General features: G+C 44.3%; 1 protein-coding gene across 1 annotated transcript in view; it reads right to left on the bottom strand.

Moving 5' to 3' along the window:
* Nucleotides 1-184: 184 nt before the first annotated feature.
* ZKSCAN1 (zinc finger with KRAB and SCAN domains 1) overlaps nt 185-15,123 on the bottom strand; it is a 31,572-nt gene continuing 16,633 nt past the window's right edge. The window contains exons 7-11 of the mRNA XM_065919254.1: nt 8,369-8,495; nt 8,144-8,284; nt 2,920-3,402; nt 2,437-2,629; nt 185-1,414 (exon numbers count right to left, since the gene is read on the bottom strand). Coding sequence (XP_065775326.1) covers nt 579-1,414; nt 2,437-2,629; nt 2,920-3,402; nt 8,144-8,284; nt 8,369-8,495 — 1,780 coding nt within the window. The 3' untranslated portion in view covers nt 185-578. The remainder of the gene's footprint in view (nt 1,415-2,436; nt 2,630-2,919; nt 3,403-8,143; nt 8,285-8,368; nt 8,496-15,123) is intronic.

The raw sequence follows: 15,123 nt of genomic DNA, 5'->3' as shown, positions 1-15,123 counted from the left end.
CACAATGAAGACCAAGCTGCAGCTGCTCCACACACCTGGCCACAGTTTCCTAACACACTCGCAAGTACTCAGAAGTTCCCTTTACCCCAAATCCAAATATTCCAAAAGCAAAACCAGTAGGAAGCTTCCTCTTTCTAGAATAGGGTTAACAATTTTTTTTTTAAACAATAACAGTCCTGAGGCATTACAAGAACTTTTAAGTTTATTCTGAATCAGATTAAACTGTGTTCAACATGGCTCATTTCTTTACAAGTCATAATCTTGAGTATATCCTAAAACAGCTAAACAGTTCTAATGCTTCTTTAATTATACTGGACACAAAGCAGTGTAACTATACAGAAGGCAATGCCGGCACGGTGTACGGGACGTGAAGGGTGGTGAGGGAACCTGCCCCGGTGACGTGGTGGGCAGGTGAGGAACCCACCCTGTCCCCGCCTGAGCTCTCACTCCATCCCCTTAACATTGAGTCAAACAAACAAAATCTACTCCATAGTTAACTCTGCAATTATTGGGCTGTCTCTAGCATTCACGTTCTAAAGTTAGAAAAACAAAAACCACCAAGAGATCGTACCCGACAGTTAAGACCCTTCTCCCTCTGCAGTGTGGACTTTCTGATGTTTGGAAAGATTGGACTTACTACAGAAGGTTTTCCCACAATCACTACACCAATAGGGCTTTTCCCCAGTATGGATCCTATGGTGCTTATTAAAATTGGAGCTGTGGTTGAAGGCTTTCCCACACTCCTTGCACTTATACGGCTTCTCTCCAGTATGGAGTCTCTGGTGAGAACTAAGACCCGCGTGCTGACTAAAGCTCTTCCCACACTCGTTACACTGATAGGGCTTCTCCCCGGTGTGTATTCGGTAGTGGCGAATGAGGCTGCCTTTGCCACTGAAGGCTTTGCCGCAATCCTTACACTGGTAAGGGGCCTCTTCAGTGTGCATTCGCTGGTGCTTAAGGAGGTCTGAGCTCTGACCGAAGGCTTTCCCACACTTACAGTCATAGGGCCGGTCCACCAGGTGTGTTCTGTAGTGAAGGGTCAGGTTGGAGCTGTGGCTGAAAGCCTTCCCACATTTGGTGCACACATATGGTTTCTCCCCAGTGTGTGTTCTCCGGTGTTTAGTGAGGTTGGAGCTATTACTAAAGGCCTTCCCACACTCAGCACATATGTAACGTCTCTCTCCTGGGGCAGGTTTAGTCACTACTTCTCTACCTTTAGCAGAACCTTTGTCTTGGAGAGGGGTTTTTGTTCCTCTCTCCTTTTCTGGATTTACCCACTGCCTTTCTAACCTGGCCTCACATTTATCGGCAATAATCATGGGAAGTGTATCCCTTCTGAATCCTTCTGCATGAGATTCTTCAGAACTTCCCTCCTTATCTGTTGATTCCTCATTCTGGGTCTTCGACTTACGATCTGAAACAGTAAGCAGGATAAGAACATGTCAGTTGCTTCCTATCATGAGGAAAAAACCATTAAATGAGAAACAGAACCATCAGGTAACACTGATGGATTCTAAGGGGTAACCAAATACCACTCTATAAAGTCACAGTATCATGTTTAAGACAAACAGGGCATTAACAGATCTAGTTTACAATGCCAGACTTTCACGCAAGCCCCGACCAGAAGCTATCATGGTATGAGGAGGACACAGCGTTGTCTGCCGGGAGAACTTCATGTATAGAGGGAAATGAGGCAAAACTAAGCATACTGAGACAGCAGCAAAGCAGCTGGGTGATGCTCAGGCAGAAAGAAAAGATTGTGGAAGCATCAAAGTTGGTAACAGAAAATAAAAAGGATAATTAAGGGCAAGGCGGCTAGTGGCAAACTCACAAAATCTGGATTCTCACAGAAGCTGAATGTATTTAATAGCAATAAAAGAGAACGTTTGGTCCATTTATAATCATTCTAGTCCCAGATCCTTAATAAACTGAATGACAGTACTTAACTCCTATGAGGGTTTAATTCTCATCATTTAAACTATCAATACATGTGTCCTGTCATTCTCTCAGTTATAAAGCAACTGCTGATATCTGACTGAAGTCATTAAGCTTTTTTAGACCGTTTCACTAGGCAGTCATACCTTTTAAAAGTCCACCTAACCATCCACACACAGCAAAGGAGAAAAAGAGAAATCCACACTGAAAACTGATAATAGCAGGGCCACTAAGTCATGAACAAATGAACCAGCACCATCTCTTATCAGTTCATTCAACCTGCCCTCGCCTCCGTGAACAGCCCCCTTATCAAGCTTCAGCTCTCCCTTCAAGAGTGTGTCATTTGTTCCCACGCCAAGACTAAGACACACCTGAGGAAGAAAGGAACTCATTCTGCCTTGTCAGCTCAGGGGACCGCCTGATAATCAGGAATTAGGGTGACTGTTTCCTCCACCACAAAGGCCTGGGGCACCAAGCAGGGGGCCTGAGAGATGGTCCTACCTCGAACCTTCCTCAGCGCTGGAGTGAACTTCTCCTCTTCACCAGTCTCTTGGATGTAGAGGGGCCCCCAAGACTCGTATCTGTGACTGGTCTCCACGGACTCTAGCTGCGGGCTGCTCAGGGACTCCTCTGCCATTCCTGAGGGTGACATCTTCTCCCACGACCGTTTCTGCTCACGGGGAGGTGGGGAAGCCTAGAGACAATTACGAAAGGCTGGGTCTGTGCACAGCTCACTTTAAGAACCAGAATGAAAGAAAATCTCAGAACAGCTATGTAGAACCTCTAGGAAAGAGAACTTCCATTCTATTCAACTCCCAAGGGTAATCCCTGAACTCCACACAGGATAACAGAAGAAAACCAGCAGGAAAGACAGCCTAAGTCAGTGGAAGGTCCTGTCAGCCGCTCTCAGCGTGTGGACACACCCACCCCTGCCTGATCCGCTGGGCCCTCAGTCTCGCAGGAGAGGAGGGCGCCCCGGTCTACCTGTGGTGCCGGCTCATCCAGCTCCCGCTCCAGATCCTCCAGGAGAGTGACGGCCTCTTCGGCGCTCTCAGGGCAGTGCTCCTGCACCCAGGCCTGGAGCTCCTGGGGCAGGATGGTCAGGAACTGCTCGAGCACCAGCAGCTCCAGGATCTGCTCCTTGGTGTGGATCTCGGGCCGCAGCCACTCGCAGCAGAGCACCCGGAGCTGGCTGAGTGCCTCCCGGGGGCCAGGGGTGTCGTGGTACCCAAACTGCCTGAAGCGCTGGCGGAATATCTCCATGGGAAGGCGCTTCCCTTTCTCTTCCTCCTCCTCAATCTTCACAATCACAGGCCCCTGCTCCTGTGGAGGCCTAGGGCCCAGAACTGTGGCCATGCCCAGCACCTTCATCTCGGAGGTACTCCAGAAACAGCTGTCACTACAGACAGGATTCCGTGCAGCAGGAATATTGGTTCCTGTGGGTTTCTGGTTCTTGAGGGCTACACGTTAAACCTATGAAAATAGGATTACCATAAAATTATCAAAAGAAGTATGCTTTTTGGTCTTTAAGAAACTGTGGAACTTATAGCCACTATAAAAATGCCATATAACAATGACTATCAAAAATCTTTCTAGAGTCAGCTCAGGATAACCTATTTTGATCTGATTTTGTCTTCATTCTCTGAAAGAGTGCTCTGTGGCTCAATTCTACTTCTGCATAGCTAGCTGAAGAAAATGAAAACACTAATTCGAAAATATACATGGGCCTTCCCTGGTGGCTCCGTTGGTAAAGAATCTGAATGCAATGCAGGGGATCCAGGTTCAATCCCTGGGTGGGGAAGATCCCCTGGAGAAGTGGCAACCCACTCCACTCTTCTTACCTGGGAAATCCCACGGACAGAGGAGCCTGTGGGTGGGCTACAGTCCATGAAGTCACAAAGAGTTGGACACAACTTAGCGACTAAACCACTCAATATTCATAACAACATTATTTACAACTGCCAAAATATGGAAGCATCCTAAGTGACCATCAACAGATCAACAGCTAGAAAGGGGTGTGTGTGCAAATACTATTCAGCCATACAAAAGACTGGAACCATCTGCAAAACATGGATAGATGAACTTGGAGGGGTATTATGCTTAGTGCAACAAGTCAGAGAGAGAAAAACAAATATTGTACATTGTCACTTACATGTGAACTCTAAACAAGAAAACCAGTGAATGTAACAAAAAAGAAACAGACTCACAGATATAGAGAACAAACTAGTGATTACCAGTAGGGGACAGAGAAAGGGGGAGATGGGAAAGTAATAAGTGAACAGGCAACACAATCACCCTATTATTAAATATACTCTGAAAGAAAACTACATAAGTTAATTAATCTTACATGCTTATGACTGGTTTTCCTGATGAGCATGTTTTCAAACTCTGAGCAGCATCTTCCCTGTCACATAGGTGTTCCTATACTGGATTCTGAGTAAGGAAAATTCCAGGAGTCTCAATAAAGAGCCAAAGACATAAAAATCTATGTGGGTGTTCATTACATGAAGTTACACTGAAAACAGCAGTAGAGACCATACAAAGCATGTACGAATGGCTTACAAAAGCTGAAGATGAGAGAACAGGAGTTGTAGATAATCTCGATCTAAGGTATTTAATAAACTGAGTATGCTCATTTTTTTTTTTAACCTCAACATAATCAGCCATAGGTATACATACATCCCTTCCCTTTTAAACCTCCCTCTCCACCCCACTCCTCTAGGTTGATACAGAGCCCCTGTTTGAGTTTCCTGAGCCATACAGCAAAGTATGCTCATTTCTAACATGCATGTCAGCCTCCATGGATCTGGCTTGAGTGCACCTGAAATATCTTGCACACACACACACACATAATATACACATAAACACAATGAAGGAAAAAGGGAAAAACACTAACAGTGATCTTTCTGGGACAGAGAATTATGAATGATTTCAATTTTTAAAAGTCTTTTTCATTTTCTAAATTTTCTTTAGTGGATATTACATTTCTAACTAGAAAAATCAAAATCTTTAAAGGATCATAAGCAGTTTTTAACAAACCAAGATAGATTTTACTTCTAATGCCCAAATTCTAGGGCCTTCAAAAAAAAAAAAAAAAACCCAGGAAAACAAAAAAGCACGAATTCCAGCCCATGCAGAACCTTCCAACAAAGGTACATTTCTGTTACAGCTTTTATATCAGGTATTTAGTTTCACACATTTGGTAAATATGTATTTAAAACATGTATTTTATATGGCTCTTCCCCTTTATTTTTGTGATCCATTTGGGTAATTAAAAACACAGGAAATGGGGTTCTAAGAATGAAACTTCAATATGCAATCTTGCTTTTATGAGAAAGTTGATAATTATCAGCTGCTAATTAGTTCAGAATTCTAGGGATGAACTCTCCACTACGGTACCCCAACTCTGAAGCATTGCACGGGGTACCACTGTTCCCGCACAGTGGGCCAGAGTCAGCACTGAACGCTCCTCTATGCTGTCCTCTGCACTCACCATGCCACTGAAGCTCCCAAGATGAGGATTACTTGAAAACTGAGCCAGGGGAAGCACTGCCATCTTGTCTCTAACACTCAAGAACAACTCTGTTAACTTAACTATTACAGAATTTCCTACTCTGTCCAGAGGAGGGCACCCTAAGAAGAGCGGGACTCTCCATTGGGCTGCTCAGCTTCTGGGATTCAGCCTGGGAAACTCAGACACTAGGGGTTATAACGCGGCATAGGAGGCACTAAACAGAGCATGTCCTACATGGGATCTGTTACCCAGACCTTAGCAAATCCAGACACAGATGCCACTACATCACACCACTGTCTTTGCAAAACACACACAGAGTCACACTTTAGGAAAAAAGTTTCCCTAGATGAGTACCGTCAGTAGTAACTGAACCCAGTAGCTCAGTGATTTATTCCAGCACATCAGTTTTGCAGTGCCCACAATTCAAATTCATGCCTCAGTAAGGCCACCAACATGTGGGGGGCTGGGCGCCTGGGGCCTTCTTCCTAATTGCACTCAACTCTCCTTGATACCATCCGGTTGCATGGCTTTAATTACCAGCTATTTATTCACACTTGCCAGTTTATCTCCAGCCTGGACCTCTCTTCCGAGCGCCAGACTCTTACAACCAACTACCCATTTGACCTTGCCACCAGCATATCCAGTGGCTTCTTAAACTTAACGTGTCCAAAACTGCACTTCCCATCATTCCTCCAAAGCTGCTCATCTCAGTGAACGGCAATTTTACTGTTCCGTTTTCTGGAGCAAAAAAACCCTGGTCACCCGACTCCTCCTTCACATTGTACACACAATTCAGGAGCAAATCTTGTTCTCTCTACACACAAGAGATTCAGAATTCAACCACATCTCACTTCCTCCAACACTGCTGTCCCAGTCCATCATCTGTGCCTTTTTTCTTTTTTCTGCCCCACTACACAGCATGCAGGCTCTTAGTTCCTTCATCAGGGACCAAACTCAAGCCCCCTTCAGTGGAAGCACCGAGTCCTAACCGCTGGACCACCAAGGAAGTCTCGGTTGTCTGTAAAATATTATACAAGTCAGATCACATCACTCCTCTGTTCACACCTTTCAAGGCCTTGTGTCTCATACGGAGTAAAAGCCAAAATCATCACAAGGCCAAAAACAAGGCCTCAAGGATTTCAGTCTCTGTTGACTCCGGATTTCCCTGTCCTTTGTCTCTTCTCTTTCTTCCACCTGTCAGACTGGTAAAGAATTTTTTTTTTTTTTTTTTAAATCCGATAATGGTTTATTCCCACCCCTACCCTGTCAAAGCCAGTATTTGGTCTTGACCAAACATCTGGTCATGCTGAGTTTGTCTAAAGGTTCATTTAGGGATGCCCTCCAGATCTTGGCTTCTCAATTTTTCTCAATAAAGAGTTTATAAAATAAAAAAGCATGTGAATAGAAAACAGAGGTTTCATTACTCACATTGTCCTCAACCACAATTAACTATCTTCTTTAAGCTCTCTAGACTGTTTAGCACAAAAGGGTCAAAGAGCAAAAGTTCATAGTCTACAACCAGAGGTGTTTGTTCTGTTCCGAGTTTTTTCCCCTCCTTTAGGACAATTTCCCAAAGTTTATATGCCCCCCCAAAAGTGCCCCAAATTCCAATCTAGAAGATCAGGCATAAATGAACCAAGTTATTATTATAAATTCTAACAATTAAATGGGATTTACCTATTACTGCTAAAATGTTTGTTTTTTTTTTCCTACAACTTTTTTTTGCCCTACAACTTTTTAAATGTTACTCTTCTGTAACTGAAAACTCCTACCCAGGCAAATCTGCTAATTTTGAGGCACAGATTTCTAGTGTTGGATAGCTTTGTCAGTTCTTTAAACAGCACCAAATTCTGCATCACTTTTTCTCTTCTTTCTTCACTTAGTTCTCTCCTAGTTCAAAACTTACTTTCTCCGGAGTAGTCTTCCAACACCTGAAAACAGTTGTTTTGCTTAACTCTTCAACACCTGAAAACAGTTGTCTTGCTTAACTCTTCAACACCTGAAAACAGTTGTCTTGCTTAACTCTTTTCACAACTCTTTCAACTGCTCCTTTTGTAACAGGGGTTTCTAAGTACCTCACTCACCCGATCACCTTTCTCTAGACAAACTGTAAGTAAACGGCCCTCATAAAATGGGTTTCTAAACTTGAGCAGATTCCTGTTACGTACTTTCTAACCAGAACAATGCCCAACGGACTAGTCCCTCCCTATTTCAGACAATACACAAGACTTCCGAGGCTCAGTTTCTCACACGAGGCTCCCGACCCTCGGGCGAATTCTTAAATCAATTAGCCTTGAATTTGGACCGTCTACTTAGGGCCCGGGAAATAAGAGAAAACATCCCCGTTCTAGCTGACTGGCGACTGGGCTCACCGAAGGCAGAAAGAAACTGCTTTGTAACGCGAAAGAGACCAACTTTCACTTGTTAAACCCGGGGGTGGGGGTAGGAGCGGAAATGCTTTCAGGAGAGCAAAGGCCTCCGCCATCTGGGCCTGGGTAGGGACAGAGGCCTCCTCAAACCTCCCTCCCAGGACCGGTCTGGGGAGTCCCCAGAGGCCACAGCTGCCTAATCCACTCGTCCCTCCCCGCACCCTTTCGGCGGAAACTCCCTCTTCCGCCCGCCACGCGAACCGTGGACCAGGAGGCTCACCGTGAGTCAGAGCCGCTCGGGCCGCTGGGACACCTCAGCGCGCACCGCGGCCGGCGCAGCCGGAAGTACGTCATAGCTCCGCCCGCGGAGAGCTGCGAGGGGCCGTAGCAGCCCCTCTAGGAACTCGGGAGGTCTTTTCTGCATCTCGGTGTCTCGGATGCGCCGGTGGTTCCTGCCCCGCAACGACTGGTGGAGAGAAGCCCCCGCAACGTGAACAGCCGGGGACCTAGTCCGCACTCCTTTTTTTTTTTAAACTAAGAAAGGGCCGACTAGACGAAGTCTTGGCGGTGTCCCCGCCGCTTCCCGCCGGGCCAGGGGGAGTCGTGGGCTCGGCGCGGTGACCTTGGTCCCTCTCCTGGACTTGAGGCCGGTTCTCCTGTGATCCTCAGGCCGGTCACTGCGTGGGAACTCGGTCCCCGTTTATGGACATGGAGTTCCACACTTAGCCCTCTAAGCCCGAGATTCAGTTATTTCTCTCCCGGCGGCATCCACCTGAAGTAGCTGTGCCCTTGGGCCTCTGGGTTCTAAGCTTCCTGGACAGAGATCTCTGATGTCACCTTCTAGGTGCAGCTGATGTTGCAGTACTTGGTCCTTGCCTACCTTTATCAACCCCCTCCTCCCAGCCCCGCTCTTGCTCAATTGCAGTTAGGGACTAACTAGATTAGGGATTGGTCCCTCAAAAGGCACACATGTTGGGACTTCCCTGGTGGCTTAGTGGTAAAGAATCCGCCTGTCAATGTAGGAAACACAGGTTCTATCCCTGATTAGGATGATCCCGCATACTGCGGAGCAACTCAGCCTATGCACCACGACTATTGACGCTGTGCTCCATAAGAGAAGCAACCGCAATGAAAACCCTGCACAACTAGGGAGGAGCCCCTGCTCTCACCAACTAGAGAAAAGACCACACAGCTAATAAAGTTAACCAGTGTGGTTGGTGGTTCGCTGGGATGTGACATCTGCATTTCAGCATTGTTTTGGCTTCCAAGAACCTCATCCTCTTCCAATGAATTCATTCAACAATCACATAGGAAGAAACTTATGGAGAGTTCTACTTGCAAAAAGTTCAATTAAACATTTGCTTTCCTGTAATTTCATCTCATTGATCCTAGTCTGTTTTTTTTTTTTAGAGGCCGCCGGAGACCCTCTCCGGCCGCCGCCGCCTTTTTGTTTCTTTTAAACTGTGCCACAGGCCTTGTGGACTCTTAGTTCCCCAATCCCCTGGGTTCTGATGGAACCCAGGCCCTCAGCAGTGAAACCACCAATTCTTGACCACTGAACTATTAGGGAATTCCCATGTTGATCCTAGTCTTGCCTGAGCTTTTCCTCTCACAAAATGCATGTAGTAGTTCTTGTCAGCCTCTTCAAAATTTTTGGAAACTGCCACATGATTGTCCCAAAGATCAGCTGCAACAGTTTCACAATCTTGTCTGAAAGTTTGTTTCTGAATCTTGCAATGTGAAGTGTACAGAACCAGGCTCTGAGGGCCCTGGTTTCTTAAACAAATCTCCATACTCTGCCATATCCTCCCCCTTAACTCTCTACATTACTGTTTTCTTTTTTTTGGAAAGATTATTTGGTTTGAAAAGAAAAAGGGAGGGGGCAGGGTCCGTTCCCTTTGTAGCAGAAATCTGGAAAGCGAAATGCTACGCTGGTTACTGTAAGTTCAGGCTCCCTCCTCTGTTTTGGACAGGGTGGTTGTGGTTCTCTACAAAAGAGCTGCTTTCAGGATTTTTGTCCCTTATGTTTCACTCTTATTTTTACTGCTATCACTATGCTTTGCCAGTAGAGGGTGATCAAACCTTGATTTCTCTTAAAACAAGGCAAGCTCCTTGCCCATCACAGCTCTAAAACTTTTTTTTTTTCCACCCAGGAGTCCACCTGTACAGCCTGTTGCGAAGTTGCAAAGACATTCATTCAGCTAAAGAAAAAGAGAATCAAGGTGATGTAGTTAGACAACCCCATAGCTTAGACCTGGAACACTGTACTAATGAGCCTTGGGGGACTTGAAGATGCAATTTAATTACCAGGAAAAGGGGTGTAATAACAACCTCTTCAGACTTTAAAGTGCCTGGATCACAGGTGAGCTAGCTTTGTAATTAGCTATACCAGCACTAAGGACATTTTAATCTTCAAAACTCTGGGCTACAATATTTTTCTCACCTCCTGTGTTTTAATGTTGGCCTCCCACACCCCACCTCCATGGATGTGGCTCTGCCCATTGCAGATCCTCTTTTTTGTTATCCTACCTTCTCTGGAGAAAGCCACCTGTCTTCTTAACAAGAGAAGATAGTTTTCTGCCAAGACTTTTACAAGAGCAGGTTGCCAGCTCATTGCCTTGTCGTGGAAGAACCCAGAAAAAAAATTGCATTACCTCTGAGTAGATGAAGATCACAAAGGGCATGTGGCCCAACCCTCCCACTTGCAAAATCCCTTCCTGCCCAGGACCCCAGGTGTCACAGCTGACCTGATTTGATGCAGCAACCTGCTCTGGCTGACTTGGCAACAAGGTTCCTTCTCCCAGCAACTTCCACTAGGGTCACTCCTTCTGGTTGTGCAACTTGGGCCCTACAAAACCCGGGGGGCCACCATTCATCTCATCAGGGAGTTGTACAGTTTGTTTTTTAATATTTATTTGGCTGTGCTGGCTCTTAGTTGTAGCATGTGGGATCTAATTCCCTGGCCAGGGATGGAAGCTTTGCCCCCTGCATTGGGAGGGTGGAAGTCTTAGCCACTGGACCACCAGGGAAGTCCCTGGAGTTGTGCGGTTATCACAAGGCAGCCAAGTGTCTTGAGGAAGAGGTGCCTTTTCTAATTTGCCTCTGCCAGGACAATCAGAGGCTGAGGCTGGGCAGAACTGGTTTTATGTATCTGCCTTACTCATTGCAGAACCTATTACTCCTGACATCCAACACGTGGTCTGACAATGTTTACTGAAAGGGATTTAAATCTATTTCCTGGAGTTGTGCAGAACAGACTGAATCCCTCTTCTGACATGACAGGCCTTTAGGTACTTGAGGGTAGAGATCAAGTTCTTATGCCTTTTTTCCTCACCAAACAAAACCCTTCATTGCACACCAGAGGTGGTTTTGTTTTTCCCTCCTACGGTTGATGTCTTAAAATGCAAGTCCAGAACCAAACGCAGGGTGCAGTGACCAGTAACTCAGGTAGAGGGACTCAGACCAGCACCTCCCGTGTTCAGGCATCTGGAGTGGAGGCTGTGCTGAAGACACCTGAGACTTGGGAGGCAGCAGTGGTGACTACTGATGAACAGACATGCGAAGTTTGGAAAGGCCTCTTAAACCTGTATCAGCAATATCGAGTATTCCAGGGCCAATACTGGTCCTTTAGGACCCCTTTTAGGATATGGAAACTGAAGCTCAGGGGAAAATAGAACACTCTGCACTTCTCTCTGGTTTCTAAATAGAGTGAAAAAAATTAAATGAGACAAAGCAAAATAAAAGTTTCTAATAAGCAAGGTTATTAGAAGTCATAGTTTAAAGATCTAAACTATCAGTTTTACATGCTGTTCTTACCATTAGGATATTGTTTTCTAAGATTCATAAAGTGGTCAAAGACTATTTTAATGGTTTCATTTTATGAGAAAATTATGTTTTAGGAGACCATTAAAAAGCATCTTTATTCTGTGGTTTTTCATTCTGTCGCCCTCTTAGAAGCTACCTAAGCTCCTGAGAAATTACTTAGGACATGTCATTTGGGTGAGGGTTGTTTCTGGGTCGCAAGTGTGAAATACATTTGACTTTGAAATTATACTTCTACTTCTTTATCCAAAATGTACATTTTATGCAACCAAGGACAACAAAACACAAACATCACCAACTATTGCCACCTAGAGATGATAATTTATTGTTTTACCAAGATTTGGGAGAGAACATAAACAGAATATTTATTACAAATCCCCACCATCTCCTTCCCCGACCTCACTACTCTTAACATTTCTCTGTCAGACAGCACCGGCCTCCTAAAATGGACCATTGACTATAAGTGCATACCAGTTTCATTTTCCTGCTATTTCTCATGATTGAAACTTTTAGCTCTCAGTCAAGGTTTCAAAAGACTTTTCAATGGAGGAGTTTCCTAGCTTTGACAACAACAAAAAAACCACTTTCCCTCTAAGATCCCATTACTTACCGAAAGAAGCCTTTCCAGAAATGTTAATGAGGATTTTAAATAAACAAGTTCACTTAAAAAATCATTTACTGAACATCTACCAAGCACCTGGACTCTTCAAAGACCAGTGAAATGAAAAGGCCAGGCTTGAACAGCAGTAACTTAACTCTGGGTGTGTACAAAGACAAGTGAGTTTCTTCTTTTGGTCTAATTGATTCTAAATGAAGAAACCAGGATCTGACAAAACAGGAAAGATTTATTTTATCCAGTCTACAGATAAACAAGACAATGCCTGAGTTAGTTCTCTATTATAGATTTAGGCTTATCGTGTTGACCTGGGTGTAATAATCTCTATTTAACTAAAAGCTAATAAAAATACGTATGTTCATTTTAAAATAATTACGAATTTTGCCTGCATATCCCACCCTTTGCCCCTAAACTCACAAATCTTCCTGTATCATCACAACCCGTTTCCTCCCACCCACCCCCCTCACGTATCTGTTTTCACAGAAGAACCCCTACAACCAGCAGAAGCATCTCTAACATGCTCTGTCCTTGCTCGGGCGGGGCAGGGGGCAAGTACTGGTCCACAACTCATGGCCGGTCTCTCTCCTCTCCCTCCCCAGGCTCCCCGATTACTCTTAAGCAGCTGGAGTCTGACTTCCGCAACCCTCCTCCCTGCTCTCCTTCATGGCGCATCTGACCTTGTTGGGAGACTAACCAAAAGCAACTTGGGGGCACCTGTGGCTGCCCAGTCCGTTCCCTGGACCAAAGGAACTTGAAACCCACATCTGATGCTAGAATGAAATCCCAGTTTCAGCATCACCTTTCAATACCTCACAAACTTACTCTTTGCATCTTCACACACTCAGCCTGACTGCTTAATGAGTGCTTGCTGAAAGGAGAAAATTTAATTTAGGACCAATTAACTTTGCTGATTGCTGTGCAATTTGAAGTGAGTCATGATTCTTTAGTAAATGGAGGTGAGAAATTCAACGATTAAAAGAAAAACCTATTAAATAACAGACCATTGTTCAGAAGTCAATCTAATGTCCACTCTTTACCTTCCACGGTTTCAAGATAAGAGAAAAACACGAGGTTTGTGGTATCCACTATTAAACAGAATCAGACAATATGAAACTAAGTTCTCATATTAAGACATTCTTATTATGTGATGTCTAAAATATTTCCCAAACTTCTGTTTGACCTGCAGAATCGGAGATGGCTTACCTCCCTATAACTTCAAGTTTGTTTTTACAAAGCTCTGAAAAGTAAAACACATAATTTGTTTTAGATATAATAAAAAATTAATTTGAATAGCAAAATAAGTAACTACTTTTCAATGTACAGTAGTGTGTCCATCCCAGGAATGAAACCCAAATGTTAGAGAAACTTTTTAAACAATGCTATTATATTCTCCAGCAGTAGCTGAAATGAAAATCTACTCTAACTTCTACAAAAACATCTATTTATACCACTTACTTTCCTTTTCTCTGATTCTACATTTTGCCTTGCAATCTGCAGACCTGCATTTGGTTTCCCAGTTCAGGCACCATGGCCCCCTCATCGCTATTTCTGAGCAACTGCACAGAGTGGGACCCCAAACACATGGCTTCTCTGGCAGGTATTGCTGCCACTGTCTGACTACATGTTAATTCTGTTACACCAATTTACACGATGATTCTTCCATGACGGTGGTAGGATGAACCTAGTTAGCTAGCTTTAGATGAGTACGTAGGATAACCAGACCCTGCAATAAAAGGTGATCAACTCTAGGATAAGGAGAAAAAAGTTCTTTCTCAGCTGTGAATCTTCTCAAGCCCTCTCTAATAATCACAAGCCAGGGAAGGTCAGTGGGATCAGGGGAGGTATACAGAGGGAACACTGCAATGCCAGGGCCTGGATGCACCTGTGTCTATTTTCCAGGGAAAAGTCCATCTTGGTGTTTTCCTACCCCACGTTTTCTCAACACAGAGATGAGAGTTAGTGGGGGAAGCAGGATGATGCTTTACACCATTGGTCCAGGTCAAGATAGTTAAGTGGTCCCCCTGGCCTTCCCAGTCCACTCCCTACTCTCAATTCATGGAGCAGACCTTCTTCCGCCCCCGACAAGCTCAGAGAACCCATTCTCCTTGCTTGAATCGGTGATCTGACAGCTAAGCGTCGAGTTCCTGGCTGTGGAAACTGCAGGTGTCTATAGCGAACTGTTCCATTTTAGTTCCCTATTCAGCTGTCCCTCCTAACGAAATCTACTCATTCCTAAGCTCTTGACTTGATAAGCACCAAACTATGCAGTGTGTTTTTTTCCCCCTCTCCTCAGTTCTGTGAATTGACTTTTTGTCTATGTCAATTTCACTACTCACTCCAAAACACTGCTCTTTTGGAGTGATGTGTTCTGTCAAATAGATTAAAATAAAAATACATTATCTGGTACAGGGTGTATATAGAACAACAGGGGCTGGAGGTACAAAACACAGACACTGACATTACGATCATACAAAATATACAGAAGTACCCAACATCAACAATTTCTGTCAGAAATTATCATTTTGCTATTTCTTTAGCATTTCCCCATTTTTTTTGTCTTCTGTGGATCCTCTGCAGTTAAGATTGAGCTTTCTCCACAGTGTTTCTGAAATTCATTACACGACTGGAACATACTGAAGGAATTCCTTTTCTGTCCAAAGCAATGAGTGCTATACATGGAAAGTTTTCCTCACATATAATATTAACAATGTTTATTTACAGTGAGCTTTCTGATGCTAAGAGCTGAAATGTGAAAGGCTTTGCCATATTTATCACATTTAAGAGGTTCCTTCCTGGAATGAATTTTCTGATGCCAGGTAAGATGCGAATTCCTACCTCTCAAAAGGGTCAACCTGTCTGTACATCTT

This window comes from Muntiacus reevesi, chromosome 2, assembly GCF_963930625.1.
Source record: "Muntiacus reevesi chromosome 2, mMunRee1.1, whole genome shotgun sequence".
NCBI lineage: Eukaryota > Metazoa > Chordata > Mammalia > Artiodactyla > Cervidae > Muntiacus > Muntiacus reevesi.
This window is presented reverse-complemented; position numbering and strand designations above follow the sequence as displayed.